At 38.7% G+C, this 26,392-nt stretch overlaps 3 protein-coding genes and 1 non-coding gene across 5 annotated transcripts; 3 read left to right on the top strand and 1 right to left on the bottom strand.

Moving 5' to 3' along the window:
• Window positions 1–805: 805 nt before the first annotated feature.
• On the top strand, window positions 806–13,773 carry dgcr8 (DGCR8 microprocessor complex subunit). 2 transcript variants are annotated; one of them, XM_077560264.1, is made up of 14 exons: window positions 806–958; window positions 1,252–2,204; window positions 3,796–3,958; window positions 4,573–4,715; window positions 4,872–5,193; window positions 6,649–6,843; window positions 7,525–7,626; window positions 7,731–7,829; window positions 7,950–8,032; window positions 8,164–8,264; window positions 9,644–9,750; window positions 10,560–10,687; window positions 10,805–10,918; window positions 12,219–13,773. In XM_077560264.1, the coding sequence occupies exons 2-14, from the start codon at window positions 1,524–1,526 to the stop codon at window positions 12,300–12,302; spliced, it is 2,322 nt and encodes a 773-aa protein (XP_077416390.1). In that variant the 5' UTR covers window positions 806–958; window positions 1,252–1,523; the 3' UTR covers window positions 12,303–13,773. The 2 variants fall into 2 exon arrangements, with proteins under 2 accessions (XP_077416390.1, XP_077416391.1); XM_077560265.1 differs by having other exon boundaries at window positions 820–2,204.
• Window positions 13,774–13,863: 90 nt separating this feature from the next.
• trmt2a (tRNA methyltransferase 2A) lies at window positions 13,864–22,782 on the bottom strand. Its single transcript, XM_077560269.1, has 12 exons — window positions 22,465–22,782; window positions 18,528–19,136; window positions 18,332–18,440; window positions 17,176–17,357; window positions 16,427–16,541; window positions 15,644–15,759; window positions 15,092–15,203; window positions 14,871–14,993; window positions 14,675–14,750; window positions 14,479–14,595; window positions 14,315–14,411; window positions 13,864–14,225 (listed from the first exon to the last, which is right to left on the bottom strand). The coding sequence occupies exons 1-12, from the start codon at window positions 22,569–22,571 to the stop codon at window positions 14,066–14,068; spliced, it is 1,923 nt and encodes a 640-aa protein (XP_077416395.1). The 5' UTR covers window positions 22,572–22,782; the 3' UTR covers window positions 13,864–14,065.
• On the top strand, window positions 22,570–26,168 carry ranbp1 (RAN binding protein 1). Its single transcript, XM_077561009.1, has 5 exons — window positions 22,570–22,592; window positions 22,735–22,892; window positions 23,632–23,760; window positions 23,879–23,941; window positions 26,035–26,168. The coding sequence occupies exons 1-5, from the start codon at window positions 22,570–22,572 to the stop codon at window positions 26,166–26,168; spliced, it is 507 nt and encodes a 168-aa protein (XP_077417135.1).
• On the top strand, window positions 25,782–25,915 carry LOC144049686 (small nucleolar RNA SNORA77). The gene has a single exon (XR_013293675.1). It is a non-coding gene; the product is annotated as a small nucleolar RNA SNORA77 (small nucleolar RNA).
• Window positions 26,169–26,392: the final 224 nt, after the last annotated feature.

The raw sequence follows: 26,392 nt of genomic DNA on the forward strand, positions 1-26,392 counted from the left end.
AAAAGAATGCGCCAAAATCGTCTCGCAATATTTCAAAAATAGAAAAACTGTAGCTTGGACACGAGTTGTACCTACCTTCAAGTTACCCCCCCCCCCATGTTTTACGACGGCATCAGGCCGATAGGCGAGGAGTAGAGGAATGATATTGTCCGTGCTGACGGAGGTGGCCACATTAAGCACTTGTTAAACATGAAATAAAAACTTGAAGGTATGTACAACACATGTGTCTAAGCTAAAGATTTCTATTGTTTTTCGGTTTTGAAATATCACATGATGATTTTGGTGTACAGGTATTCTTTTTGAATCACTCTGTAAGATCGCTAGTATGAGTCTACTGTACAGCACATAATCAATTAAAAATATGTTTTATATCTTCCATGAAGTCACGTAACAAATTCCAATACAGTACAGTAGGCTATTTAGAATTATTTTGGCTAGGCCTACTGGTAATTTAACCAACACAATGCTCTGTGTTAATTTTTCTCTCAGATTCTTATCTTTTGACTTTGAAACTTTGAATTTCAAACGTGTACTGAAATAAATTATGTTTTGGCATCAAATGTTTTCCTGGGGCAGAGTTTCAATGGGAATTGAAGTCAAAACAATATACTGTATTAATATATTAAAACTATTGGACACTCCACGAATAGGAAAGCAAGTGAGCTTTATGATATATTTTTGGAGGGCACGTTTATTTTTCCTTTTGTTTGTCTCCCCCTGGCGGTTGTACTGCATAGAGAACTGTTTTCTGTTCAATAAAGCAAAAAAAAAAAAAGTGTATCGGAAGTGGAGGTCATGTGTTGCCGGTGGAGCGCCATTCGTCACCGCCAGTGTGCAGCAGCCTCTTCTCGATTGCGGTTGTGCACCCCAAGATGGCGGGACTACAAATGATTCTGGGTGAATAAGGCGCTCAAATAGGTAGTTAGGGACTGACGAGATAGTTAAATCATATTTATTGGTGAGTATTCACGCAAGTCCACGTAAGAAGCCCGAAAGGCTTAGGTATTAAAATGATTACAGCATGTGGACTAATCAATGGTCGCTTGTTCGCCACTTAGCATTGATGCTAATGCTAGTAGGGCCCTGCTACTCCTATGTAAACGATGTGGATAACATGCATATTTTTCCTCAATAGTAAATTACTTTGATAAGTGTTATAGTAATTGGTTCATGATTACCCTTTTACAACATAGACGGTGGTCGAGACCAATTGTTTTCTGATTATGCTCTCGCTGTGAATGTTTTCCATAGCTGCCAGAGGAATCGCAGGAGGATGGTGATCACTGTCTTGATCCCCACATTAGGCTGAATGCATTGTGATTTCCAATAATTGAGACAGTGATTCTGAAAGCTGTCTACATTAATGAAAAGAACAATGTAGTCAGCTTAGCATATCCATCTCTGATACGGGTTCTGGAATGTGCGTCTGCATGCATTCTACTTTTAGATAAGCACAAAAAAATCAGGTTAGTTTTTAAGCTAATTCGTAGGTTTTTAAGAAGTTTAAATTCCGAGTAAAAACAATGGAAATAGATGACATTCTACCACCTCTCCCTTTGGAGCCACCTAATGATTTTGGCCAAGATGAAGGCAGAGCACCTCCTCCACCTCCCCTGCAAACGTCCAGTGACGCAGAGGTAATGGACGTTAGCTCTGGTGGTGATGGATACATATGCACCCTTGGGCATGGGGAAGCAAAGCCACAAGAGCCCCTCAGCATTGGCACAGTTGCTTTCTGTAGCCAGCTCTCAAATGAGGCCAATTACTCCAACCCACTGTGCCCCAGAACCGCTCGTCACGCTCCCCCTGTAACCAAGTTGTTACCAGATATCAAGCTGCTTAGGGATGTTAAGGTTCGTGTTAGCTTCACTGAAAGCAGCTGTAAAAAAGACAGGAAGGTTTTGTTTACAGTTGAAGAGCAAGAGAGAGTTGGTGATGATGGTTTAGACATTAATGGTGAGTTGGATTTCTCAAGTGATCTCAAGCTAGCTGAATGTAGCTCGGGGACAGCAAATGGAGAAGGTAGGCTTGAGGAAGCAGAGGTAGAGCTTGAGAACAAAGTCGAGTATGCTGTCTTGGATGAGTTGGAGGACATCTATGACAATTTCCTGGATAACGAAGATGAAGAAAATGGTGGCTTTAAGTCCGAGGTCGCAATTCAGCAAGAGCAGGCAGATGGCGAGTCCATGGCTTACACATATGAGGTAAGTCGGTCCTCCTACCACTGTCAACATGTCTTGTTGTTTCTTAAAATTTCCACAAAAAGCACTGTCATTTCAAGGTATGTGTTCCTACTGACTCTCAGATCTCTTTAAAATTATGGCAACCATTCATCAGTAGCAGTGTAATGGTGCACTGCAGTGACATCCTGTTTTAACATAAAGCTCAATGATGGCAATGGGATTTGCAGGTGAGATAACCCCTTAAATCTATACTGTCCCTCAAGATTCCTCTTAAATCTTCACTGTTCAATATTCATAAATGCACAAACTCCAAAAAGTAAACTGCTAAAACATGTCAAGTCGGTAGTTGGTTGTGTGATTCCGCTTCGGTTCCTCCCTACTTTAATAGACAGCCAAGCAAATATGTGGCATATACCTTAGCACAGTGGGTTCTTGAACGCGGGTACGTGTACTCCTGGGGGTACGTAAAGGTACTCCAGGAAGTACGTGAGATTTTAAAATGCATTTCAAACGCAGAATGGTTCAACCCAAGTTGTTATATGCCGCCTAGTATAACCTGTCAGTCATTTATTTTCAACTTTACTTAAAATTAAGTGAGTGATTTCTTATTGAGAACAGATCTTTGTTTTGACCCCAAAGGAAGTCATTTAGTGGTGATGATTTTAATGTGCATACATTTTAATGTAATTCTTTATTTCTTTTTAGTTATTTCCAAAAAGTTCGAGAGCTAACTTTACAAATTAAATTCCAAAGTTTGATCAATCAGACAATGATGACACAACGCTGTATTTTAAGTATTTTTTCTTTTTTAACCAAAAATGCTTTGCGCTGGTTAAGGGGTACTTGGCTGAAAAAATATTTCACACAGGGTACATTAATGAAAAAATTTTGAGAGCCACTGCCTCAAAAGTTTGCTGTCATGTCAGTAACTGGTGCTTCGCACTGCAAGTTTTCTACTGTTAATTGATGAGGCCATTTTGTGAGGAGTGCTAGAGCTGTAAATTCTAAATGAAAACTGTGGCAACAAGTGTTTTTGTCCATGTGAAATGGTAATCACAAGTATGCAGAATATTGCCAATTCCGAACATTCCGGGCGTTTCTGATATTTCCTCAAATACAAGACAATGCAAATGTTTCCTCTATACGGTGACAACAAACTGTGTGTTGTGTTGCTTTTGCCTGTAGCTAGCATACAAACCAGTCAGTTTGTTACAGTAGTCAAATGACATTTCATCACATTTTAAAATCAAAATAATCCTCACAAACGATCCAAAGTCCAATGCTTTTCAATGAGTGGAGCGCTTCCTTTCACCGAGTTGGTCGCCATTTTGACTTGTGATCTAAAATCGGAATTGTCAATAGTTAGAGAGTTTTTGAAGAGGGTGGCTAGATGATTCATTAATTGAATGGTGACCTAAATATATATAAATTGTCTACATGTGGTAGACATCCGAAGGTTTCGATCTAACACTCAAATTATGACAGTAAATGTCACTAATTAATAAATCAACCTCAATCAAGCGGAAGTTGTACATATCCCTCTGATATTTCTGACTGAATTGTTTTGATATTCTTCATCTTGAAACTCTTGGCCAATCTTTAACTCTTGAAGGAGGAATTCGACAATGATGTTGACGCTCTGCTCGAGGAGGGCATGCCGGTTCCAAAGAAGATGCGTCCAGCGGAGGACAAATACAGCGGCGAAAGTGATCACCAGTCAGACGGCGAAAGAAGTGTTCAACCCATGATGACCAAAATTAAAACTGTCATGAAAAGTAAGTGGCAAATGTTTGCTTATTATGCACTGTTAAATGTTTTTAATTGTATCATACAAAGCCTTAAATTTTATTGACTCCATAAGTTGACGATGCAGTTATGCATACACCAAATCAAATCAATCAACTTTATTTGTATAGGACATTTAAAAGTCCACAGGGGAACCAAAGTGCTGCTTAAAAGCATATCATTTGATATTTTGCTCCAAAAATGTTAACAACTGAAATTTCCAATATTTTAGAAATATATGGGAGATTAGAGATGGGCCTAAAATTTGAACAGAGAAATGGAATCAAGGCCTGTTTTTTTTTTTTAAGTAGAGGACATACAGTAAAAAGGCTATAATAAATCATATCTATGACACGTGGTCCAATAGTGTCAAATACCTCCTTGAACAAGCGAGGAGGGATGGCATCGGTAGGGGAACCTGATGGCTTCAAATGACTGACTATGTTTTTCAAAAATAAGAGGGACACTGGCTCAAATTGAACAAAAATAGATGCATGGAAACAGAAGGATCATACATATATCATCATACATATTCTGCTGTCCGCACCCCTAAATGGTCCAGAATCACTGCTAACTTTCTCTGTGATATTTGTGTACATACTAGGCCGGGGACGTCCACCCACCGAGCCACTTCCTGACGGGTGGATCATGACATTCCACAACTCGGGCATTCCAGTCTACCTGCACAGAGAGACCAGAGTAGTAACTTGGTCCAGACCCTACTTCCTTGGTTCAGGCAGCATAAGGGTAACTCTTCTATATTTTGGCTCTGCTTCATCACAACAACACTAGCTTCCTGTTACAGATGTAATAATAATAATGTCCAACAAATAATTTTTTATGTATGTAACGTGCTGCTTCCCCCATTTGTCTTGCAACTCTTGGTTTGCCACTGTGATGTAGAAACACGATCCTCCAACCAGCAGCATCCCTTGCTTGCACTATAAGAAGATGAAGGAGAAAGAACTGAACGGCTTAGAAGCAGAAGCGTTCCCTGTTAAGCCCAGCGAGAAGGCAAATGGTGACGACCATGTCGAGAACGCAGACGGCACAGCTGAGGTGCATGAAAATGTAGCTGCTTCCAGTGCTGCTGACTGTGGCCTAGAGGCTGAGGGCATCGCCACCGAAAGCCAGCCTGCTAAAAACGCCTTACCGTGCGACATTGCTCAAGGCGCCCTAGGACAAGTCAGGGCCAAAGTGGAAGTGTGCAAGGATGAGTCCATTGGTAAGATCTTTTCCAAGGTTTCCACAGGTTTTGTACAAATTAAGGCCTTCAATTGCATTAAAAATGAATTACATTGTCCAGAGGAATTAAAAAATGAAATGCAATTGATAGCAAAACATTGTGACTTGGTCAGACGAGGCACAGCCCATCCGCCACCACACAGAAGGCTCGAACCTGTTTGTCACACAGGTCAGGTTAAATCTTTACTGTTTAAATAAATATAATAGAATGCCTTATTTGTCAATGGAAATCATGTATACAACAAAATTGGGAACGCTGCTCCGTTTGGTGCGTAGGTAAAAGTAATCAAATATAAACTACAGGGTTTCCCCCAGAAAACCACATGCAAATCCTATTTGTCGAGGGGGAGCCACCAGGCTTATAAAACACCAGGGGAAATCCAGGAATAAAATTGAAGTGGCAAATTTTGGTAGAACAAGAACATTAAGTACAAAGTATCAATAATTGGTAAAAAGGTAAAGTGGCTTTGCATATTCAGAAATTCACGTTCGGTGTTTCCCCCCCGAAAATTTGCCAAATCCAGTGGTAGAGAAGTGGTAGAGGGCCCAACATGTTTTTGTAAAAAAGAAAGAAAGTCAACTGGAATTTTTTTAAGTATGACTATTATGTGTTATTTTAAGCCATTTATCAACAATACTTGAACGTTGAGTCTTACAAAACGGTATAATCCTGAAATACGGTTTTAACAAATACACAAAAAAAATCAATCAAAGTAAATATATCTTGTTTTCACAGTATTGAAGAACGCAAGTCTATTCAGTTAGATTAATCAGATATGAAACATAACGTTGCTGTCAGATTGAATTGGATGGTTCATGCAATATTTTGTGCAATGCACTTATTGTAATTCCAGTATATCTACTATTACTTCTAATAGAGGTACTAATATTTATTATATAACTAATGTAACTGTTTGTCTAACTGTATTATTTACTTAAAGTTGCTGGCTATTTTGCTGTTTAAAGTTAGTTACTAGTCTCTGCTGTAACGTGGTTCCAACCAGACCTATGTGACAAGTGTGCTGCATCGCACAAGCACTATTTCAGTGTTTTGTGACTGCATTTCGATAGCTTAGCAATTAGCATGTCGTCCAGGCCGTCTCCTCTTTGTCTTTGAGCGCTACTTACGGAAGTGTCGCTTTTTGGCTGCCATGGAGGTTTATGCTGTGTAGACTCCAGATGCAAAGCCAACTTTTGCCACGTTTAGTCACGTTAGTGATCCAGCCGCAGCTCGTGAGTAGCAAATTCATACATTATATTGAGACCTCTGCAAGATTGAAGCTAATTTATGTACAGGATTCAAGTTGGCTTCCAAATAACGCAATGTGGGGAAAATGTAGTACACATCTCCAAGGTGTTTGAGAGCTTTTTTTTTTTTTTTAATAAAGATGGTCTTCAATAAACCACAACACTAACGCTATTAAATACTTGACAGAACTTGAAGAGTTTCGCCTATACCTGGAAAAGTGCTTTGACTTTGAACAAGTGACGGTGAAGAAGTTCCGCACATGGGCTGAGCGAAGGCAGTTTAACAGAGACATGAAGAGGAAACAAGCTGAATCCGAGAGGCCTATCCTGCCTGCAAACCAGAAACTCATTACACTGTCAGTCCAAGATGCACCTAAGAAAGGTAAAATATCATATGTTGAATATTCCAATGATACTTTTGATGTCTATTGTGTTTCACCGCCATTAATGATGACCTGTCTTGTTGCCTGCCAGCCCCTAAAATTGAATGACTGCAATTCAAAGCCGTTTATTTTGATGTGTGAGGGTTAGCTGTGTTGCTACTTGAAAGTAGCATCAGACAGGGTTGGGTACCAAAGGCAATACGGTTTATTTTTTTGGGTCTGTCAAGTTTATTTATATAGCCCAGTCAGTACTAGTACTAATCATGGTGTCTAATCAGTTTCTTGATATGGCACACCTGTGAGATGGTATGAACTATCTTGGCAAAGGAGAAGTGCTCACTATCACAGAATTAGGCTGGTTTGTGGACAATATTTGAGAGATATTGTGTATGTGGAAAAAGTTTTAGATCTTTGAGTTCATCTTATAAGAAAAAAATGGGGGGGAAAACAAAAGTGTTGTTTATTTTTGTTGACTATATATGCATGTGTCTTGTGTACATGCATATGAACATTTTGTCCATGTGTCTTATATATAGTGTCAAATGTCAATCAAACTCTGAGCAGAATAGAAAAAAATGCAAAGCATAACTGTCAAATGTCAATTTTGCTTTGGACTGTCAGCAATGAAGTAATTTTAAGTAATCATGCTCTTGTATATTGACTTATTTTGTATTCATCAGAATTTGTCATCAATCCCAATGGGAAGTCTGAAGTTTGCATCTTGCATGAATATATGCAGCGTGTCCTTAAGGTCCGGCCTGTTTACAGCTTCTTTGAATGTGGTAAGTTTTGCCTTGAGATAAAGTGTATTTTAAAGCCCCCTGACACTCTTTAATTTGACGTTTCAAGCTTTTTAATCATTGAGCCATGTTTTTGTCCCCTGCAGAAAACCCAAGTGAACCCTTCGGCGCATCTGTCATTATAGACGGAGTCACCTACGGCACAGGGACTGCAAGTAGTAAAAAACTTGCCAAGAATAAAGCTGGTAATTTGTTCACTGGACACTTTTTCTGTGCAATGGTGCAGATCACAACACCGTATAAAGTGGTGTACTGAAGTGCGCTTGCATATTTTTTAAATTAATTTCTTTTTTTGTATACTGCAGCAAGAGCCACACTGGAAATACTTATACCGGACTTTGTGAAGCAGACCTCTGAGGAAAAGCCTATTGAGGCAGATGAACTTGAGGTATATTCAGTCATTCCTTAGGAACAATTTTGAAGTGAGCAAACATCATGCGTGTATCATGGACTGTATAAAGGTGAATATCTTTAAACGGAAATGACAGCAGCAGTAATGTTGAGTGTTTTGCCCCACAGTATTTTAACCATATCAATATAGAAGACTCGAGAGTATACGAGTTGACCAACAAAGCGGGGCTTCTTTCACCGTATCAGATTCTTCATGAGTGCCTTAAAAGGTAGGTGGAAAATATTATAAATATGCAAGCAGTTCCAGCAATAGTATAAAAAACAGAAAGCAATCCAATATGTTGTGTAATCAAATCAAGTGATTATCTACCTTATTCCTCGGCCCCATGATTTTTGCGTGAATTTTGGGCACAACTTCCTGTATGAAAGAGAACCTGTGCTGAAATTATTGTATTTTTGGGTTACCCTGACCAGCAAGAATCCAAATACATGTCATATATCAACTGTTCAGGAAAAGGTCAAACTACGGTACACACATTCAACTTGTTGCGGTTTAGTACAACTGCAAACAGCACAACAAGTTCCCAAGCTGTGCAAAATGTTTTTAAATGCTGCCAGGGGGGGGTTGATGATCATTTAGAAAAGAAAACAAAAACATTCAAATAAACAGTTTCAGGCAACAAAAGCCTCTAAAAAAAAAAAAATGGCTCGCTACGACTTGCAATGTCTCACGGGATGTCGTATCTACAATCTTTTCTACATCAGAGCTCCCAAGAATAATAACAATAATAATTTGAAAAAAATTAAGAGATCTCAAAGTGCTACAATAGTAAAAATGTCAAAACAAAATCTAGGTCAAAGTCGCAGTAACACATACAACTAATTTATGAATTAAAATGTATTTTTAAAAGAAAGGTCAATTTTTTTTTAAAAAAAGTCTGGGGAACCCTGAGTTTGTCTGGAAGAGTGTTCCACAGGTGTTGAGCAGAAGGCCCGGTCCCCCATTGTGCAGGTCTTGGTCCTGGGTGGGAGGAGATGGGTGTTTGAGGAGCAAAGGTAATTGGGGCAAGGAGCTCTGACAGATACGGGAGGGCATTGCCATGAATACATTTGTGAGTGAGGAGAGACCTTGACCTTGTTGCTGAGGTGGGAAGCCAGTGTAGTGAGCGTTGTCAGGGGTGATACGTTCATGTTTCCGCACTCTCATCAGCATCCTAGCAGCACTGTTCTGAAGATGCTGCAGCTTCTGGATGGATTTGCTGGATTACCTGTTTTTATTAGTCGTTTCATGTTATCCCTTCGAGCAAAATACATTTGTATCATCAGTGAACATTACAAATTTTAATATATTTGAAAATATAATTTAAATAAATTATAAATAACTAAGGTCCCAATACCGAACCCTGTGGAATACCACAGGTTACTCTTCTCAAGTGTTATTCAGCATTTTTATTTTTACATATTGAAACATATTGTTTTAATAATTAGTTAACAATTGAAATGCAACACCTCTTGTGCCATATTGTTTCTGCAGGGTGCAGAATGATAATGCGGTAATCCATAAATACATCCACAGCAAGTTCTTTTTTCTATATTGCTTTTTCTTATTATTGCTTATTAACGATTCTTGTAACTTTCCTACCTATAGAAACCATGGGATGGGAGACACTAGCATCAAATTTGAGGTGATACCTGGGAAGAATCAGAAGAGTGAATATGTGATGACTTGTGGGAAGCATACTGTGCGTGGTTGGTGTAAGTACTTTGCATTCCTTGTGTGGCGACTGCATACATGGAACTCATTCACTGCCATTGACAGCTATAGACGTCAAAAATTCATTTTAACTATTTTTTTTTAGTTTAACATTTTTTTCCCATATTTGTTAAGAGTATGAGAACCTAGATTTTTTTTTGTACGTTTAGAACAGATATAAAATTTGTGATTAATCGTGAGTCACTAGTGAAGTCATGCGATTAATTACAATTACAAATTTTAATCGCCTGATGCCCCTAATTTTTAGTAATCTTTTCTTTCTTTTTTTTTTAAAAAAATTTTTTTTTGGGGGGGTGGGGTAAATATATATATATTTTTGTTGTTGAAAAAATTATTAAAAAATTAGGGGTGTCAAGCGATTACAATTTTTAAACGTAATTAATCACATGACTTCACTACTTAACTCCCGATTTAAATTATTATTGTTTTTTTTTTTTTTGAAAAAAAATATATAAAAAATTAGGGGCGTCGGGCAATTACAATTTTTAAACGTAATTAATCGCACGACTTAACTGGTTAACTCAAGATTAATCACAAATTTTATATCTGTTCTAATACAAAAAAAAGATCTAGGTTTGCATACTTTTGTTAACAAAAGTGGGAAAAATGTAAAACTAATAGAAATAGTTCAAATGAATTTTTGACATCTATAGCCGTAAATGGTAGTGAATGAGTTAAGATCAATTTCATTGGGATGTGAAATTTAAATCATTGCCAAATTTGTATGTCAGAATGGGACCTGACTATAAAGTGCATTCATTTTGTTTGTTTTGTGTGTGTGCGCGCGCAGGCAAGAACAAGAGGGTTGGCAAACAGCTAGCATCTCAGAAGATTTTGCAAATGCTTCATCCTCATGTGAAGAACTGGGGCTCACTCCTGCGAATGTATGGCCGAGAGAGTAATAAGATGGTCAAGAAGGTCGGTTTTAGTGTTTATCAAGTTCTGATTGAATCATTTGAAGTCATATGGCATGTACTAGGTGAGCTTGCTTTGTAAATGTCTCAATGACTGGGATGCGCCTATTTGGTTACGCAGGAGAGCTCAGACAAGAGTGTGATCGAGCTGCAGCAGTTTGCTAAAAAGAACAAACCAAACCTGCATATCTTGAACAAACTGCAAGAAGAGATGAGGAAACTGGCTGCACACAGGGTGAGTAGTTCAATCTTTACGTATGTGATGGAATGCACAGTAATGTATCTTATAATCATCAGAGGTCATCTTCATCTTGAATGGGATTGTTTTTGTCAGATTATTCTAGCTCATCTTCACATCGAGAGTAACAAAATTTCATACACCGCTGTTAAAATTCCACATTGTTATTGATGTAAAATATTATTTGTGTAATCATTTCAAAACTTCAACCTTGTTGAGACTGTTCTATCGCCTAACAACTTTCTCTACCCATTCTAAAACCTGGAATGTTAACAGGTGTAGTGTGCAGCCTTTGTCACACATCTAAATTTCTAACTGCATGATTCAGGCTGCCTTGTGTCAAAGTGCACACAAACACGGAACAGTCCTGCTTTGGTCAGGGGTCTGCAACCTGCGTCTCTGGAGCTCTTTAGTCTCTTTCTCTCTCTCTCTCTCTCTCTCTCCCTCTGTCTGTCTGTCTCTCTTTCTGTCTCTCTTTGTCTCTCTCTTTGGTCTCTTTGAGGAAAAAGAGTAGTAATATTTTTTCCAATGCAAATTTTTATTTTTCAGATCAAATATTCTTTAAATGAATTAATGACTAAATAAAAAAAAAAGAGTTCAGATTTCTAAGTTGTCAAAAAGACAAAATGTAGATGAAAAAGTTTTTAAAAATTGCCACAAATTGGACCATAAAATGTCCTAAACTGAAGAGGAAAAGCAAAAAATTACCATAAAATGTCCATGAAATTGTCAAAAAAATGTTAGAGAATTGAATAAGAGAGGCTGAAAAGAAAATGTTCAAAAGTAACCATAAAATGTCCCCCAAAAAAAGGAGGCAGAAATTTACCATTAAATGTCTGGAATTGTGTGTGTGTGTATATATATATATATATATATTTTTTTTTTAAAAAACAAAATAAAATGTCCGAAAACGGAAGAAGAAATCATGAAAATTGCCATAAAATGTCTACAAAATTGATTGCAACAAAGGCAGAAAAACATGTATAAAAAAAAAAATAGCCATAAAAGAAAATGTATTGGATGCTGCATATTTTTGTGTTCTGGTGCAGCTCTAATTAGCTATTGGGCCCTCAGTAGATTAGACTAACACTAAAACACTGTTTCATTCATCACAATGTCCAAATGTTTTGTGGCTCTAGACAGATTTTTCGTTATTCTTTTGGCCTAAAATGGCTCTTTTGGCAGTAAAAGTTGCTGACCCCTGGGAAAAAAGCACAGACGTGATTGGATAATCAGAATAGTACCCACAGTATTCACTGACCAAAAGCTTTATAGTTGTACGTTTGTATTTTTATAGGAGGAAACTAGGAAGAAACCCAAAATGACCATCATGGAATCTGCCCAGCCAGGAAGTGAACCTCTCTGCACTGTTGATGTTTAACCAGATAGAGAGACGGACGGATACCACACTCACTTTTTTTTTTTTTCAGCACTGCAACGTGACGTCATCGCTATGTAGGATCACATCGTTACGCCGTTAGAACCGCTTGCTTGCTTGCTTGCTTCTTTTGTCCGTGGGTAGTTAGATTGGCTGGCAGACATCAGGGTAGGACAAAATGCACTAACAGACCAGACCATAGCGCAAATACCATCTACCTCTCTAGATGCATCCCAGCTATGGTACAATGAGAAAGTCACCCAGGGTGCAGAACAGATGGCATGTCTTAAACATTGTACAAATACAATGTGTGCATGTCTGACTGCAAGAACAGCTACCTACCATGGTTTTGTTTTAAAGTGTCTTAATAACTGCATTTCAATATCAGCACCTGTATTTTTGTTGGTGCGTAACATATTTGGAAGGGACTACTTGTATTTATGCCACTGGGAATTGGGAAGCAAAATGACTTGTATTTTATTGGCTGGTGTTACGGCTCGTTTGGCGGAGTACAAATATGTTTTTCTTCAGAATTGACTTGGTTTGCATGCTTGAAAAACGTGTCGTGAAGTGATGAGTACTCTGAGCAATTGTTATGCACTTGTGTCCTGTCCAACAGATTTGTTGCCAACATTTTAGCCCCGCCCTCGGCCACAGGCATTTCCTTGGGTCTTGGCTTTACAACACTATTTGGGTTCCAATGCATTGCACACCAATCAACATTTCATTATTATTTTTTTTCTTTTTCTAAATTAAGTGGTCTACATGTTGCCTTAGCTAATCCATTTCACCAAGGGCTTTGAGTGTATTGGTTGGACCTAAAACTTGGCCCACTTGGAAATGAATGAAAAGACCAAGCCCCCCCCCCCCCCCAACCCACCCCCCCTACAAAATAAAGCATTTATCTAGCAAATTAGTGTTTAAAAGATAAGTATGTTCACAGCATGTATTAAGATGTCTTAATGTACTTTGTATAGGTTTTGTATGTTTACCTTTCGTGTGACAGTTGACCATGCGTATGACCTTAAATATATTGCGCAGAATGCAACCTTGCAAAATTCAGTTGGAAGGCCGTCAAGTCATTTAGTCCAACACAAGCTTCTGAAACTATACCAAAGCCTACAATCCAGTCATATGCATTTTATAGACTACCTAATGTTGCTGCAAACTGTTAAAATAAATTTTAAAAAAGACACGCGAAAATAGAAGACTGCTGTGCATTAAAGTATTTGGCTTGTCAGATGTGAGGCTGTTGTGAGTTTGCTTAGTTTTTAAACAATATGCTTCGTTTTTCTCTCCATTGCGTGCGTGTGTTGTCTCGCTCCATGTGAGAATTGCTTTTACATGTTATGCTCTTGACTTGCACCTGTGACTTCTTTGGGGTGTTGCCAACAAAATGAAGTACAGTATGTATTCTAACAGGAACCCCATGACTGGTGATGTTTGTTATGCAAAATAAAATGTATTGACTAATGCCTGTGGTGTTCAAGAGAGAGTAGAAATATGCATGCAGTATATTATTTTTCTTTTTTTGCTGTCTGTTTAAAAGAAAGCTGAAGCAGTGTTTCAAAAATTAAAGTTTTATTCCAAAAGAAAGTGACAGCCTAACTCTTAGGTAAGGGGAAAATAATATGTATATTTTGAAGAAGAAAACAAATTTCTGCAGTTCAGATGGGAACATCAACACTTAACAGAATGAATTATCAGGTTATTGAACGTCTCATTTGCAAAGGAACTTTTTAAAGATAAACATAGTTTCTTCCTGATTATTGATTGCCGATTGTCTGCCGCTCGGAGGTGTAGTCCACTCTCTCAAAGAGCAGAACCATCTCAAAATGTGCTGTCTGAGGAAACAAATCCACAGCCATGGCTCGCACAGGCTGGAATGGTGCACCGTGAACTCTGTTGGAAGGTGCCCTGCACAAACTAAAGCGCATCTTTCATTAGCTGACATGAAACGTGTTATCCAAGTAGGATTTAGGTGTATGGGGGGGGGGGGGGAGGGTTAAACTCACTCAATGAAGTTATTCATGGCTGCCTTGGCATTGCACGCTACATAAATCAGCCTCTTCAGATGCTCTGCTCTCCTGATGGCGAGTATCACCTTGGAGTCTGTGGAGTTAATACAACAATCTTCCTATAATCCGCCACATTAGGACATTAGCTTTTATGGACTTACGCAAGCCTGCCCTCGGTGGATCCACAATGGCAGTCACGTTGGGCGAAATAAGAGCATTGAGAATATTGGGGAATAAATCTTCAGCTTTCCCGCGGTGAAACTCCACATTACTAAGCCCTTAAGTTGAAAGAGGAAAAGCCATGTGACTCACTGTACAGTTTAACACAGGATCAAGTTCACACATGAGGGGACTTACCGTTAAGTTTTGCATTCACTTCAGCATCCTTCACTGCCTCCTGGCAAAGTTCAATTCCAATGACTTTCTTCACCCTCTGCAAACCCACCAAAAACAAACCAAAAAGTCAAGTTATGTTTCTGAGTATCACATCTCTCATCCAAGCAATTAATTTGCAGTATTGCAAAACTACAAGTATGTTCCATCCAATTATTACCTTTGCCAGAGAAATGCCAATAGTTCCTGTCCCACAGCATACATCCAGAAGTGTGCTGTCCTGATCCAGTTGTGCCCATTCCCCCACTGTAGAGTACAAAACCTCTGCTGCTGCTGTATTTACCTTCCATCAGGTTGCACAAAAAAGTTCAACGAATTATGCTGGAAATTACAGTGCATCGTTTCGAGGCTACAAGGCAGTAAAATTTAAAGTTTTGTTACCTGGAAGAAAGAATGCGGAGATATTCTGAATTTTAAACCAAGAAGTTCCTCGTAGATGCAGCCATCTCCTGCTACCAGCTCACATGGCAAGTCTTCAATGTTGGGAGACTTCCTGCGGCCACCAGGAGAATATTCATTCTCTTCTTGTCATTGAATCACAGACGCGCAACCTTCACTTTACAGGTCTTGATAGTTCACGTACACTGTCAATTCATTAGGTACACTTACACAATCTAATTTATCCCGAAATGTATTAAATATTCTGCCATAACAAACAAGTTTCGATTACATACTGTGTAGTGGTCATTTATGTCATGAATTCACATATTCATGGAGATTCAACAGCTGGGTTTATTAACAGACTCGCAGGGCAACAACAGTGGAATGCGTAAGACATAGACTGTCGTAAAACGTGGCTACTGCCGTAAAAGTGGTAATAATTTCTAAGATCGCTAGCACCTCCTAGTGGAGATCAGTAGAATAATTTTTAAATCAGACCACAATTTATGTGACAATTCTCTTAAGTCCATCCCCACTCACGTTTCTCCTCACCTTTGACCCTCTCTGACAAAGTAAAGAGAGGTGATGCCGCTGTATTTGCCCTCTCCCTCTGAAAAGTATTTCTTCATGGAGCTCTTTAGTGCATCAAGTTCTGTTTCTTCAAGTTTCTAGAGAATTGTTGAATATTTGCATAATTAATCAGTCCAGTAGCGTGTTGCATAAAAAAAAAATACTCCTGTTTTTCTGACTATTTTTTGGGGGGGAGCTTTGTTTTTAATTTTCTGCTTTACTGGAAAAAACATTTCTTTCCTAAAAAAAAATCCGAAAAACAGGCTGAAAAAAATATCAGAAAAACAGGGGGGAATGTATTCAAAATAACTGAAAAAAATTCTAAAAGAAAAAAAACGTTTTTTGTTTTTTTTTACCTAAGTGACGGAAGCGGACACTTTCCCGCATACATATGCAATAAGATGGTCATGTTTACTTACTGGCTCTCAAAGGAATGAATGTGTATACTGTATTGTGGTTTGTTTTCTAATCTCTGAGGGAAACCCCCTTTTTTTTTTTAATCAGAAAAACTGAAAAATTATTATTTTATAAAACAGGGGAAAAAACATATTTTTTTAAACAGAAAAAAAAATACTCAAAAAAAAAACTAACAGGGAAAAATATTCAATAAAACAGAAAAAAACTCAAAAAAATAAAGCTCCCCCCAAAAATTTGTCAGAAAAACAGGACTTTTTTTGTCGAGTGAATGCAATACGCTTCCATAGTCCAGGGAAACACTGAGCTGTGAAATAAATGTCAATATTACGAAGACAACTCTGTGTTTACCTGCGGGTTGAAGAATACGATCGCCATGGCTTGCTTGGTCCTGCTGGTTCGAACAGTCAGCTGCTTCCAGTGTCCTTCATACGTTTCCGGACTGTACACGGTGTAAGGTGTTGACCTATGCATATAAACATTTTTATTAGCATGTGTTCATTTATATATTCTCATAAATAAATCTGGATGAAGTAGATTTGTTTAACGACAACGAGATATTCTTACAAGGCTAGTCTTGTTAAAGTTATTGTTTGTTGTTTTTTTGTTGAGTTTGTTTTATTATTTGTAATGACAGCAGGTTCCTGTGTATTCATAACTGATCCAGATTGCACATGGCAACAAAATTTAACCCGGAACATTTCATTTATCAAACATTGTGGAATGTCTTCAGATTGGATTGTAATCTTTCGTACTCGTCTCGGATTTTGTTTTGTCTTTGGTCCTTTCAGTGAAGAAGTTCTTCCTATTGGCAATTAAAAGTCTAAATTTCTCTGTCCCTTGTATCATGGATGACCCACAGTACATCTAAGCCTTGGTGAAGGTCTGCAACTCCCAAATAATTTCATTTCACTGTGAAAAAATTACATTTCAAAATAATTTTGCATATAGAAATTAGGACTTGGTCTTCTAAAAGTTTTTTTTTTTAGTATTACTTGAATTAATATAAAGGTTTCACTTTATGAATTGAACTACTGAAATAAAATGGATTTTCTACTAAACGTCTGTATAACAATGTATTGATTTTTTTATTTACACACCTGATGAATTTTTGAAAGTCCTCGACAACTTTCTTGGCCTGGGCTGAGACATGACAGGCCTCCGCCGGCCCCACCACAGCACAAGAGCCTCCTTTGTATTTCCCCAGGCGGAAGCCGACGGTCTTATCCTCGCCGTCGGCACCCATTGAGACGAGGAACTCGCACTTGTTTCTGTACTCCGTCTGCCAAGCAAGCATACACAAGGGTCGGACGCCACACGATTACATTTGAATAACCCGAAAAATGTCTTTACATTATGTTCTACGCAGCCCCACGAGACTAAACACGGTACTCTGATTAATGTTGCGTTTGTGGAATAATCCACCTGTTTTTAGCCATCTGAGGCGGCGGCCATTTTACCATTTGGCTTGCTGTCACAGTGGCTCAGCGCTCAAGTAACGACCAATCGCAGTTTATCTTGTGAACACCACATGACCAAACTCAGAAAATAGGTGAGCTGTGATTGGTTGTTACTTGAACCCTGAATAAGTGTGATGTCATTTTCAATCGACAGAACAAATGGCTGCCCCTTGGGATGGATTTTGCTGCTTAACTCATTTTCCACAAACACAATATTAACTCATTCACTGCCATTGACGGCTATAGACGTCAAAAATTCATTTGAACTTTTTCGTTTTAACATTTTTTCCACTTATGTTAACAAGAGTATGAAAACCTCGAAAAAAATACTTTACATTTAGAACAGGTATAAAAATGTGTGATTAATCGTGGGTTAACTATTGAAGTCATGCAGTTAATTACAATCAAAAATTTAAATCGCCTGGCACGATTTAAAAAAAGAAAAGATTATGAAAAACTAGGGGCGTCAGGCAATTACATTTTTTTAATCATAATTAACCACATAACTTCACTAGTTAACTCATGATTAATCACAAATTTTATATCTGTTCTAAATGTACAATTAAAAAAATTCTAGGTTTTCATACTCTTGTTAACAAAAGTGAAAAAAAAAGTTCAACTAATGGAAAAAGTTCAAATGAATTTTTGACGTCTATAACCGTCAATGGCAGTGAATGAGTGAATCAGAATGCCGTGCTTAGACTAGTGGGGCTGCATAGATTAAAGACAACCAAATAACCGAGCTTAAGAAATTGCCTATTCCAGAAATTCCACAACATATTGTTTCAACATCAACCTGTGTCGGGGATGGACGGATTTGTTCCAGAGGACAGCACATTCTGTTGTTTTTTCCTTTCACATCAAAAAGCAAGGGCAGCATGGCTTTGTTGGTGCTCGCAATCTCTCTAATGAGGAAACAACACAGAATTCAGCATAGTTAAGGAAGTTCTGGTTTTATGAGGTTGCCGTGGAAACAGATGTCATGCACTCACTTGGCCAGCCTCTGCAGAACCGCTACCGCGTCTTGCTCCTTCCTCCTCAGCTGCTCCTCGTAGGGAACATTCCACAGGGGAGTCACCGCATTGGCGATCTGGACATTTAGCGGCTCCCCCTCCTCATCACCTTGCGCTCGTTTGGGAGGCGGCTGCCCTGCCAGACCTTCTCCCTCCTCCTGCTTCCTCTTCCTCTGAATGGGATCGGCTTTGGGCTTGGCCAGCCTGACGCTCAACACCTGGCCCTTCCACTGCATGCCGTGCACCATCTTCATGGCTTTGTCGCGCTCCTCCTCATTCTTAAAGGTGACGAAAGCGAACGTCTGCTTGCCAAACAGTTTGATTTTGTGCGGGTTGAGGCCGTGCTTGGCAAGGAACTTCTTCAGGTCATTGAAGCCGATGAACTTGGGCAGATTGCGGATCTCCACTTTGAAGATCTCAGACGTGAAAAGGTCTTGCTTGGTGTAGCCGTAAATGGCGTCCGACGCCACCTCGGCTTCTCCTGTGGTGCTGACATGATCTGTGGAGTCAGTGGGGAGGTCAGCAGCATCCGCCTCCTTTGGGGGGGCTGCTTCAATCACAGGGCTGCTATGACACTCGTCCATGATACTGACTTGTTGAAATGCCAGGTTATTTGAAAAAAAAAAAAAATAATACAGTCAAAATATTTCTTAACTTTTTCCCACAACATGTTTGGAAAAAGAAATCATGCTTAATGGTATCCTTCTGATGCTGTGGAAGCTCTCCGCGGGCCATGGTTTGTGCTGTGAGTTGCGACTACAAAAATGTCTAAAAATATATATATACTAGAACATCCGACATTTGGGGGGAGTTTAAATTGTGGCAAGTGTATAATGACTCTCATTTTACAATATTTTTAAATTTTAAGTGATTTAGTTCCTTCTGAACACAACTGCTTCCCAGTTATAATTGGGTGTGCAGACTTGTGCAACCACATTATCTCAAGCTTGTTTTTGTACAAGCTCTCAAAATAATAATGATTTTGGTTCCACTACGTGTGCAGTTAGTTGTATTAAAGTTTTTTCTTAATCAGCAGTTAGCTATATTAAAGTTTTTTCTTAATCTCATTTGTTAGCATAAAATGACGATATCATTTAAAAAGAGCATGTAGACTTCTACTGCAGCTTTGTTTTAGTCTAAATAAACAGGGGGGCTGTTTTCAGAAAATATACTTTTAATATTAGCGTTGGTAAACAACAGTACGGGCTGTTCAAATTATAACATCTGCAAAGCTACAAATACTTTTTGTCATGCTAGCATGATACGAAAGTTAGAAGTTTGAGTGTATTTGAAGTGATGTCTTACCTTGTGCTACTTTTAAATACACAGACGGTTCAGGAGGCAGGAAGCCATGTTGACGAAACCACGTGGCGTTGAATGTGAACTTTGAACTTTCTTAAAGCGGTACACGCATCTGTTACGGTCTCGAAATGTCTCGTCTTTCCCATATTCCCATGATGTAATGAATACGAGTGGGAAATATGAAAGTATGATAGGGACAGTAGGATTGTGAAAAATGTTAATTAGAATAAAAAGGACGATATGTTTAACACTGGTAAATTAGATTAGGACAGTGGTTTTCAACCTTTTTCCAGTGATGTACCCCTGTGAAATGTATATATATATATATATATATATATATATATATATATATATATATATATATATATATATATATATATATATATATATATATTTATATATATATATATTTATATATATATATATATATATATATGTATACATATATATATATATATATATTATATTTTATTATTATTATTTATTTATTTTTAAAGAAGGGGGACCGGAGGGTGTGTTCCAACTATAGAGGGATCACACTCCTCAGCCTCCCTGGTAAGGTCTATTCAGGGGTGCTGGAAAGGAGGGTCCGTCGGGAAGTCGAATCTCGGATTCAGGAGGAGCAGTGTGGTTTTCGTCCCGGCCATGGAACAAAGATTTTCTTTTCACTACAACACATCTATTATTCCAGATAGGAACAGAATGTGGAGTAAAGTTATGATTATAGATCAGTTTCCAATTCAACAAAACCTGCTAATGAAACTTTATAGTTTACTTTAATTTAGTAACACAAAAATCACACCTTAACAAAAAATCTATACCACCACATTATTTAAATAATTTCGAGGGAATATAAAACCAAAAATGATCCATATTCCCTTTTAAACACTGTTGCAACCACTTGAGTTTTATCATACCATTCATTACTTCACAATCAATTATATTCAGCCTACCTTCTTCCAATGGTTTCACTACATATCATTTTCTCAAATAGTGATGTTTATTTTTCCAAATGAAATTAAAATGTGTTTGATTTATTGATTTAATTAAAGGATCCGAAATGTATAAAGAAAAGGTTGGAGTATATAAATCTTGAGAGAATCTCAGTTTTGATTATTAAAATACTTCTGAAAATTGACAGATCTCTTTGTAACCAGGAATTAATTATAGATTTTCTTTTTCCCAACACTGGTACAACATTCAAATTTTCTCTGGTTTTATAGTCTTTTGTTATGGTCACACTTAATATTTCACCTCATCTTTCACTGGAATTCTATATAAATCTGGTGGGTGATCATCGTGTGTTGACATCAACCCTTTTTATTATTATTATTATTTAAATACAACCTAGATGCTTTAGAAAATGTTCCTATCTTTTTAATTATCAAAGGTTCACAACAATGAGTTCCTGACTACACGACGCACGTCCAAACGTGATGACGCAACAACAAATTCGGCGCGCGAAACCTGGAACAGGAAGTGAAAAGAGCTGAGGGAAAACGGCGGTCAGTTTGGGATTTGAATCTTCAAGTTAACTTCAAAATCTGCAAACATCTACAATATTATGGCTGACCCAAAGGTGAGGCCACGATTAGTCGGTCATCGAAAGTGTCCTGGTTGTTTTAACATAAGAATTTGTGGAATAAACCCATAATGGGCCCTTCACAATTCGTTGAAGTTTGAAAGGAATCCGCGACTCAAACTGCCGACAATGAGTTGGCGATGCTAAAGAAGCTAACTGGCGGCGTTTAATATCTACTTAACATTAATTTCAGAAACGATAAGATAAAAGACGTAAAGTTTTTCCGCGAGTGAGAGCTGACTCGACTTTGAAGTGTTTTTAATTAGGTTTTCGTGAGTGCGCTAAAGTGTGCAGCCACTGAGCATGTTACCGCTAGCAGCCCAGTCTCATCATTACCGTACTTGGATGCTAATGGCTACATCGGTGCTAAACTACTTGGCGCACACGGACAAGATCATCACAAGCCGTTTCGCAATTTATCGCTCATTTTCACAACAAAGTGTTTATGCCACGCAGGTTGTGCGAACTGGCCTTGGCTAGATTTACTTGCCTTTGTCTGTCAGGCACAACAGTTGCTAACCGCAATCTAGCTAATGTTAGCGTGTGTCAGCGTGTTTCACGCGATACCTGACAGATTACGCAATCGCGACGCACTATAGATGTGCTCAATAAATGCTTGCCATGCAATTTGCCGGTAACTGACTTTAATCATGGCACGTCTCAAGTGCACATTTGCGCCACATTAGCGTCCTCGCGCAAGGCCTCGTTGTTGGACGAGCTAACTTTCGAGTGAGTTCTCGTGGACACTTATGTTAAAATTAATGAAATAAAGTAAATGAATGTGCCTTAGAACGAACGTATTTGTTCTGTATGCCAGCTTAATTTTGTGTACGTTTTGTAGTTGATGTTTGTTTTTTAGCTATGTTACTCACTGCCGGCCATTCCTTAGTTGATCCTAGTTTTATACGTGTAATTTGATAGGTTATTAGTAGCTGTTGTGTAAACTCCAACTTGCCCTACATGACTAATTAAATACATTCTTTCATCCTGGCATGTTATTTTCCCAAACGAGTATTAAAATGCACCTTTTACCTTGAAGGTTTTGCATCTGTCAGCATAAATGCCTCATCTTTTTCTGTCACCATCAGGACCAAGAAGAACATGAAACCACTGCAGAAGTTGCAGAAGACACCAATCATGACCCTCAGTTTGAGCCCATCGTGAGCCTCCCTGAACAGGATGTGAAAACGTTAGAAGAAGATGAAGAGGAACTTTTCAAAATGTAAGTAACCATACTAGGCTGCTTATTGTCTTCCATATTGTCATTAATGTTTTTATCATTAACTTTTTTTTTTATGACAGGCGAGCGAAACTATACCGGTTTGCCTCTGAAAATGATCCACCTGAGTGGAAGGAGAGAGGCACCGGTGATGTCAAGCTGCTCAGGCACAGGGACAAGGGCACAATCCGCCTCCTGATGAGAAGAGATCGTACTTTGAAGCTTTGTGCCAATCATCAGAGTGAGTTTAAAGACTGCTTGAGGCTGAGGTCAAACCAAATTGGAATTTGGAAAATATGTTCTGTGCAAGCCTGCACCAGTCCAGGCATGGTATTTCGATTAACATTACATTTGTGGAATACGAAACCCACCCATTTTTATCTGGCTCGGCGGCGGCCATTTTGTCACTTGCTGTTGACTGTAAATCACTTGTTTTCTGAGTTAGGTCACTTGATGTTCATAAGGTGAGCTGTGATTGGTTGGTTCCTAAGCCCTGGGTGACTGTGATGTCATTTTTAGTCCACAGCAATGTGGTCAAATGCACCCTAATGGATAAAAAAAAAAGTGTTTGATTTGCTGCTTAGATGAAATTCCACAAATGCAATACATTACTAATCACACTTCCATGTTCATACTATCAGGATGCAAGGAACATATTATTGTAAAGAAATTGTAAGGTTGACTTCCCCCTTTAAGGCAGATTTTGGAAATGCCTTATTGGGTTTTAGCATTACACACAAACAATGGCGTCTCCAGCATCAGTACTACATCACTGATCACAAAACCTAAAATGTCAGTTCAGAGGGGCATGACTATTTTTATTGGAGTTGTGCAAGGACAATAAAATGTTTGCTTATAAAGCTAATTGTAGAACAAACACTCGAGTGGTTAGTAATTGAAAACTATTGGGCTAATTATAATGCAGCTGTGTTACAGTAGATAGTTATCCTGTGTCTATGTCCACGTCTTGTCGATTCCAGTTGTACCGATGATGGAGCTGAAGCCCAACGCTGGCAGCGACAGAGCCTGGGTGTGGAACACACTAGCAGATTATGCCGATGAAGAACCCAAACCCGAACTTCTGGCCATACGCTTTTTAAATGCAGAAAGTAAGTCTGCTTCTGGAGTTTGAGTAGCAACCTTCGGAATGGACCTTTGGACATTGTAATATGATTTCAACAAATTAGCACGGTGTGGTCATGTGGGTAAGCTTTGTTCTCTCTGCAGATGCTCAGAAGTTCAAAGTCAAGTTTGATGAGTGCAAAGATGTGGTCAAAGGCAAAGAGGGAGGTATGTAAGACAGTTTTCTTTAACTAACAAAGTTGGATCAACTTTTGAGCTTAACTCTTTGACTGCCAGACGTTTTCAAAAACGGGTTGTCGCCAGTGCCAGCCGATTTAAGCATTTTGAGTGATCTTTCAAGGTCCACAGAAAATGTTGTGTTTGGACTATGGAAACACACATACTACCAAATGAAAGATTGGACTCTCAGCTTTCATCAGAAAAAAAAAGTTTGTTTCTACCTTATTCCGTTCTTCAGTAATCAACAATAGAAAATGGTTACTTTCACCGAAATTCTCTTTTGAAACAAAAAACGGAGAAAAAGAGCTTTTTGTGAAACGATGTTATTTCATGCACTCTAGTGAATTGTACACTTCTTTTTGTCCATGAATGATGCCACAAACACCTAAATCGTGCTTTACTTCTGTAAAACGCTTTCACCAACAATGAAAAAGTGTTTTTTGATTGCAAAATACGTTTATTTCCATTCAACAGTGTAACAATTTGACAAAACAATTTCGCAAACTATTTACAAATGTGTGCAACTGTGGTACTATTTACAATTATGTGGATGTTTCAAATACAGTTTTTCTTTTTGTAACGCAAGGAAACGCCAGGACTCGCACAACAGTTTACTTTCACTTTCACATTGGTCCGTTTTGCGTGCAAACGTTACACTTTCTTGACGGCCTTTTTTTCCGGGGAATAAAAAGCAAGTAGCAGACTGTACACACTTCCTCCGATGAATATGCATTGGACTCGGGGCACTCTCCGTCGTCCGATCGAACGTCCGCCTGTGCGTGCTCGGTTGCGCTCCGCGTTACGACACCGTCATAGCCGCCGCGTCAGCGGTTCCAATTTCGCTGTCAAGCTCGGATTCACCTTCATCATCATGGATATCAATGTATTATTTTAGCGTTGGTCGATGCCTTTCGTCTTGTAAGTGTAGAGCTGCTTGCAAACGCTCGCCATTGCCCGTTCCCTCCTCCATCTAGCTCCATCTAACGTCTTGTACTGCCGCGTCAATGCTTTCCAACCACGGAGTCACCATCATCTTCATCATCGATGATGATGATCGTCATCAACAATGTGCTTTTTTAGCGATGCTTTTGGTCTTTGAAAAAAACGGCTCTGGCGTTAGCTCCTCGCGACCGGCCGCCATTTTTCCTTTGTTTTCCATTCTGATCTCCTGCTCAACGCTCTAGCTCCGCCTCTACTGACGCCCACCCGATCTTGTCAAAAGAGAGTCATCGCTGCCCTCTAGGGGCCAAAAATAGTCATTAGGCTCAAAAAACCTGCTTAAAACTTTCAGGAGAGCTCCGCAAGCCTTCCCAGCACCCGTTTCAAAAAAAAAATAAAAAAAATGGGAGGACGTCTTTTAACGTCTTTGGCGCTCCTCCGTAGGTTTTTGCAGAACGTCATTTAACGTCTTTGGCAGTAAAAGAGTTAATAGCACAGACTAGGGATGTTTGACAGCACTTATCTTTTTCATAATTTTCACCAGTATGAATACTCAACCCTTGAGTAGTCTCCGACACCAAGTACCTATTCCATTAGTACTTTTGATACATACAAAAAAAAAGAATAGATAATTTTTAAGAAAAAACTATATATTAAAATATAGCCTTTTCCTTAAAATTGCACAAAATTAATTAATGGCAATTTTTTATTTTAATTTCTACTTTCTGGTTGTAAAAATGGCCACAAAGGGGCAGCCAATACTGGTATCGTCCACCTTCTCGAGTACTGATACCTTTAAATAATGACCTCTTCTTCTTTTTTTTTTTATAAATGAAAGTACGATGTGCGAATGAAGTGTGTAAAATGGGTTTATTTTCCATGTGGACTAGCAGATACACTCTGTTCTTGCTGCTGACTCCAGTTCAGCACTTTTTCTGTCTGCTACATGAACATGCAGAATGGAACACATGACTGGCCGGGTTGTTTCAAATCCTCAGTCTACCTTTGTTCTGCTACATCTTGCACATTCTCCCCCCAAAACTGCTGAGCAGGCAAATGTTTGATTTGCTTGATGCCGTGTGTGTGTGTGCGTGATGCATTCAAACTTGACTGATTGGCCTATTTGACTGTTTTTGCCACAGATGATGCCAATAGTGCAATCAAAGTGGCAGAGAAACTGGAGGAGCTGTCAGTAAAAGACAAGAAGGAAGGTGAAAAGGAGCGCGAGAAGAAAGACGAGAAGACGAAGGAGGTGAAGGCTGAGGAAAAGAATTGAGAAACAAGAACTTTCTATACCGGTCTTCAATTGATCTGTTTTCCTTTTTTTTCTACAATAGACTCTTAATGAACATAATTTGGACACTTGACATATTAGTTGCTTCTTTTTTTTTTTTTAATTGATGTTTTGCCTCACAAGTCCTTGATACAACCAAACAAGCAAAATAGTGAACATATGAAAATGAAGCTGCCCTTCTTCTTCCCCCTTTTCTTCAAAACGCC

The sequence above is a fragment of the Vanacampus margaritifer genome, chromosome 3 (genome assembly GCF_051991255.1).
Source record: "Vanacampus margaritifer isolate UIUO_Vmar chromosome 3, RoL_Vmar_1.0, whole genome shotgun sequence".
NCBI lineage: Eukaryota > Metazoa > Chordata > Actinopteri > Syngnathiformes > Syngnathidae > Vanacampus > Vanacampus margaritifer.